General features: G+C 34.1%; 1 protein-coding gene across 1 annotated transcript in view; it reads right to left on the reverse strand.

Moving 5' to 3' along the window:
• Positions 1–5,000, reverse strand: part of LOC144973778 (prosaposin-like) — a 17,538-nt gene that overhangs the window by 4,694 nt on the left and 7,844 nt on the right. The window contains exons 6-8 of the mRNA XM_078916673.1: positions 3,524–3,633; positions 2,276–2,444; positions 827–918 (exon numbers count right to left, since the gene is read on the reverse strand). Coding sequence (XP_078772799.1) covers positions 827–918; positions 2,276–2,444; positions 3,524–3,633 — 371 coding nt within the window. The remainder of the gene's footprint in view (positions 1–826; positions 919–2,275; positions 2,445–3,523; positions 3,634–5,000) is intronic.

Consider the following 5,000-nt stretch of genomic DNA (forward strand, 5'->3'; position numbering starts at 1 on the left):
TTTTTCAGACACAGAAAACGGCCAGGTACTCATTTTACACGGTGGGACAATGTGAGTAAAGAGCCTTTTCCAAGGACTCAACTATGCACCAAGTGAGGCTCGAACCCAGGACCTTCGAATCCCAATGTCATACCACAAGACCACATCGCCGCACATCCAAAGCATGGGAAACAGCTGCTATTAATAGATTTGTTTCACCCAATAGAGGACAGGAGTGGAGATTGGATACAAGACGACACTTAGATCCATGGAGCCTTGGGCTCAGCCTTCCTGTAGATATCTCGTTTTTACTTCCAGTAAGACACTGAGGCGAAGTGGCTGAGTGGTTAAGGCATTGTACTGTGACCCGGAAGGTCCTGGGTTCGAGCCCCACTTCAGGCACTTTAGTTTTTTCCCTTGGGCAAGATTATTAATCCCCAATTTGCTCACTTGGACAACATGGGTGATTCCTGTTGACATCAGACATCTTGTTTAATCTACATTCCTTCGTGGAATGCCTAGGCGACGATATCTTATGATGTCGTGGCGGAAGGGCATAATTATTAATTAATTAAGACACTTAAAACGTATTGCTCTTTTTGTGGAGGACTCATCTGAGTGATTCCTGTCTTATTTTCATAAGACCTTCAACAAATATTTTCCTTTGGGATGATTACAGACAACTATATTTATCTTTATTTCTTAAATAAACATCAGAATGCATTACAGCTCCATGAGACTAAGGTAGGCTGAAGGAGTGCTTGTAATGTCATGTACCGATGAGAAAACTGTTTAGCCTTAATACTGCTGGTAGCAACATTCAATAAGAAAGAAATACATGACTAACCTCGGTCGTAGGAGAGGATATCAAAGTATCAAGCTCTTTAATCACCATTTCACACAATTCACATTTCAGATCTACTTTCACATCAAGAACATCTGAAAGTAAATTAAATAAATAAGAACATTAATAAATACATGAATAAATTAATTAATTCATTCATTCTAAAAAATAATAATAAATAAATAAGGACATTAAATGTTAATGTCTTAATCATATATAACTCAAGCGCAATCAGCACAGTACTAAGTAATTTCTTGAAGTCTGTTTTACCACCCAACACTCATTTTATTGGGGTTTTTGGGGGGCTTTTTGGTCTTGACTCTGAATATTGAAATTGCCATTTGGTGGACTACAAACATTTATTATTATTATGTCGACTGGCATTAAATTGATATGAAGTTGTTTTTTTTATTGCTGATGTATTGAAAGTGTTGAAAAACCCTTAGTGTTGAAAAGTGGTTATAAAGAGACTGAATAGAAGGATTAAGCCTCCAACAAAATCTGAAATTGTGATAAAAATAATGCTCTTAATCATTTTCTCTTGTATTTTTGTTTGGCCTGGCAATGTATCTAGAGGGCTTTTTTTAATTCTATCATAAAACCACTTCTGCATTCTATCTTATAAACCTTATGAATTCTATCTTAAAGACTTTTCTGAATTCTATCTCATGAGCTTTTCTAAATTCTATCTTATCCACTTTCCGAATTTTATCTTAAAGACTATTCCGAATTCTATATCAAAGACAATCTGAATTCTACCTTTAAACCCTTTCTGAACTCTATCTTATAAACCTTTCTAAATTCTTCTAACTTCTATCTTATAACCTTTTCTAAATTCTACTTTATAACTTTTTCTAAATTCTATTTTAATGACTTTTCTAAATTCTATCTTATAACCTTTTCTAAATTCTATCTTATAACATTTTCTAAATTCTATCTTATAACCTTATATAAAATCTTATCTTATAACCTTTTCTAAGTTCTATCTTATAATCTTTTATAAATTCTATTTTAAAGACTTTCCCGAATTCTATCTTATAACCTTTTATAAAATCTTATCTTATAACCTTTTCTAGATTCCATTTTAAAGACTTTCCTGAATTCTATCTTATAACCTTTTATAAAATCTTATCTTATAACCTTTTCTAAATTCTATCTTGTAACCTTTTCTAAATTCTATCTTATAACCTTTTCTAAATTCTATCTTATAACCTTTTATAAAATCTTATTTTATAACCTTTTCTAAATTCTATCTTATAACCTTTTTTAAATTCTATCTTATAACCTTTTCTAAATTCTATCTTATAACCTTTTCTAAATTCTATCTTGTAACCTTTTATAAATTCTATCTTAAAGACTTTTCTGAATTCAATTGAAAACGTTGCTCGCTCCTGAAAGTTTAAAATGAAATTGAGCAATGATCTGTTGCAATGATTAAAGCCAAATTCACACCTGATGTTGAGGGGCAGAGGTTGAGGATTCGACAGATCTCACTGGGCGGGAAATCCAACAACAATTCTACAATCTCGTTGAAGTATTGAGAAATGTAGTTCTTACAGTCAGCCTTGATAGAGCTGGGCACGATGTCACACACCTTGGATAAGGCATCCACTATTTCAGCCTGGGGAAAAAAAAAACAACACATGTGTTGTGTGTGTATGTGTATGTGCATGAACACGTGAGAGAAAAAAAGGAAGAAGAGAGAGAGTAGGAAGAAGTGAAAAATCTGTTGAATATATATTATAGTAATCATATTACAGAATATCAAGTGTACTAAATGACAAATTGCCATATTTATGGACAATAAAGCTCTATTATTATTATTATTATTATTATTATTATTATTATTATTATTATTATTATTATTATTATAATGAAAGAAAATAATCTGCTGATGATGTCTGTTACACACACAGTACCCGATTACATACAATCTCCCTCACACACATACATACGATCTCTCGCTATCACTCACCCCTTCTCTCTCTGTTTCTCTCCGTCTCTCTCTCTCTCTCTCTTCTCTCTCTCTCTCTCTCTCTCTCTTCTCTCTCTCTCTCTCTCTCTCTCTCTCTCTCTCTCTCTCTCTCTTTCTCTCTCTCTTTCTCTCTCTCTCTCTCTCTCTCTCTCTCTCTCTCTCTCTCTCTCTCTCTCTCTCATTCAATTACACACATACACATACTTAAGCAAAATACATCCTTTGATTACTTGCAATTTCATGATTACAAAAAATAAAACCCAACTGTACAGCCAAACTGCGGGCTTTCTGTTTTCTTTTCTTTAAATCATCACTGGGAATATTTTTGAGATGGGTTGAGTAACAAAATTTGATGAAGGCAAGTGGATTACTTTAAGAATCAAAAAATTCCAAAGTTAATATTGCTGGATTACAGAACTCACCTGTGACAAAAATAACGATAAGCAATGAAATGTAAACTTTAATATATTGAACAAAGACAGATACTATGGACATTTCGGGATATCCCTTTATCATCAAAACATGATGAATGAAAAACTAAGGACGAATCTCACATCTGTCATTCGTCCTTTACTGTTTCATTCATTGTGTTTTGTTGATAAAGGGGAAACCCGAAACGTCCAAATTATCTGTCTTCATTCAATACATTGAAGCTTACACTCCATTGCTTCTTATTATTATCGTTTTCCTTTGAGTTTCAAGAAGTAAAATTTCCATTAACCAACCTGTGTAGCATTGTCCTTGAGTATACCGTCTAAGAACCCCAAGACTGTCTTACAAATTTCACATTCCTCAGAGTTCAATCCTTTTACTTTCACAGTCTTTCTAACTGCTTCTATTAGATGAAAAGAAAGAAAAAGAAATTCAAGAATGCATAAGATATAGCTGTCAACCTGAACATTTGAAGATCAGTCCAAAAAAAAAATAAATGATGTTAATTTTATGTAGACTTATGACTCTGGGCTCCTGGTGAGCATAGAGCCTCAACAGCACTCTTCCATCTTCTTCTGTCCTTGGCACAGACCTTTGCCTCACTCCAGGTAAGATTGGAGACGCACAAATCTTGGTGAAGGCTTCTCCTCCAAGTCTGTTTACGACCCCGTTTCCTCTTGCCCTTTGGGTTCCATTCGAGAGCCTGCTTGGTTATATTACAGGGCTCTTTCCGCAGGGTATGGCCAACCAAACCGTCGCCACCTTCTACCGTCTGACCTGGACTTATTTTATGTTAAATTTGCATTATGCTAATAGCCTTACACTCAGTGCTACATAACAATTCTAGTTCTCAGACCTGCTAACCCTTCATATTCCAATAGTGGAAGCAGAAGGTCAGAAAATAGGAATTTGAGATGAAAAATAGGAATTTTTTAACAATGGATAATTCTGTATCAAAATGACCACCAACTTTGCCACCAAACACGCAAAGACAGAATTCTGGCAAAACTACATAACATATATAATATATGTATTAGGTATGACATGCCAACTTTAAATCAATCGTAAATCATTTCATGAAAGGAGCCAAATTAAAGTCTGAGGAGCTTACAAAAAAAATTTCAAAATTATGACCCAACGTCTCAAAATGGTATTGTGTCGGGATGGTCCAGATGCTAAAAAGTCAAATTATAGCTAAACTGGTCAAAAATAAATATGAAACGTTGGTATTTAGCACAGTAAAATATGATATTCCTTCTCCTCTATAAAGCATATTATTATAAACTCAACTTAAGCATGATATTTCTGGCTACAAATTCCATTTTAAGCATCTTAATCATCCCGACTTAATACCATTTTGAGACGAAAGGTCACAATTAAGAAAAAAAACATGGCAGGGACAATTTCCTATTTTTCTAGACCAGCCATTCAGACAGGCTAGGAATTAACCAGTAGATTTTTGACCAATCAAAACATGGAATTTGTGACACATCTTCACATGTGCTCGGACAATCATAGTTTGGTTGTTTATAAACAATGATGTATGAAATCGCCCTCTCTCTGACCATTTTTATTGTTTTTATACCGACAAATGGGCGACTAGTTATCACACGATTTTCTAGATCAGATTATAAATGTCAAAGTTTACAAATAATTTTCTGTGTTGGTTCTATTGATCAAGCGGTTAGAATAGTGGGTATTTCTAAAAAACACATACCATCGATAGTAAACCCTGTGTAGATTGCTATATCAACCAATCACAGCCATTGT

The sequence above is a fragment of the Berghia stephanieae genome, chromosome 5 (assembly GCF_034508935.2).
Source record: "Berghia stephanieae isolate SIO BIC M18660-M18661 chromosome 5, UCSD_Bste_1.3, whole genome shotgun sequence".
Classification (NCBI taxonomy): Eukaryota; Metazoa; Mollusca; class Gastropoda; order Nudibranchia; family Aeolidiidae; genus Berghia; species Berghia stephanieae.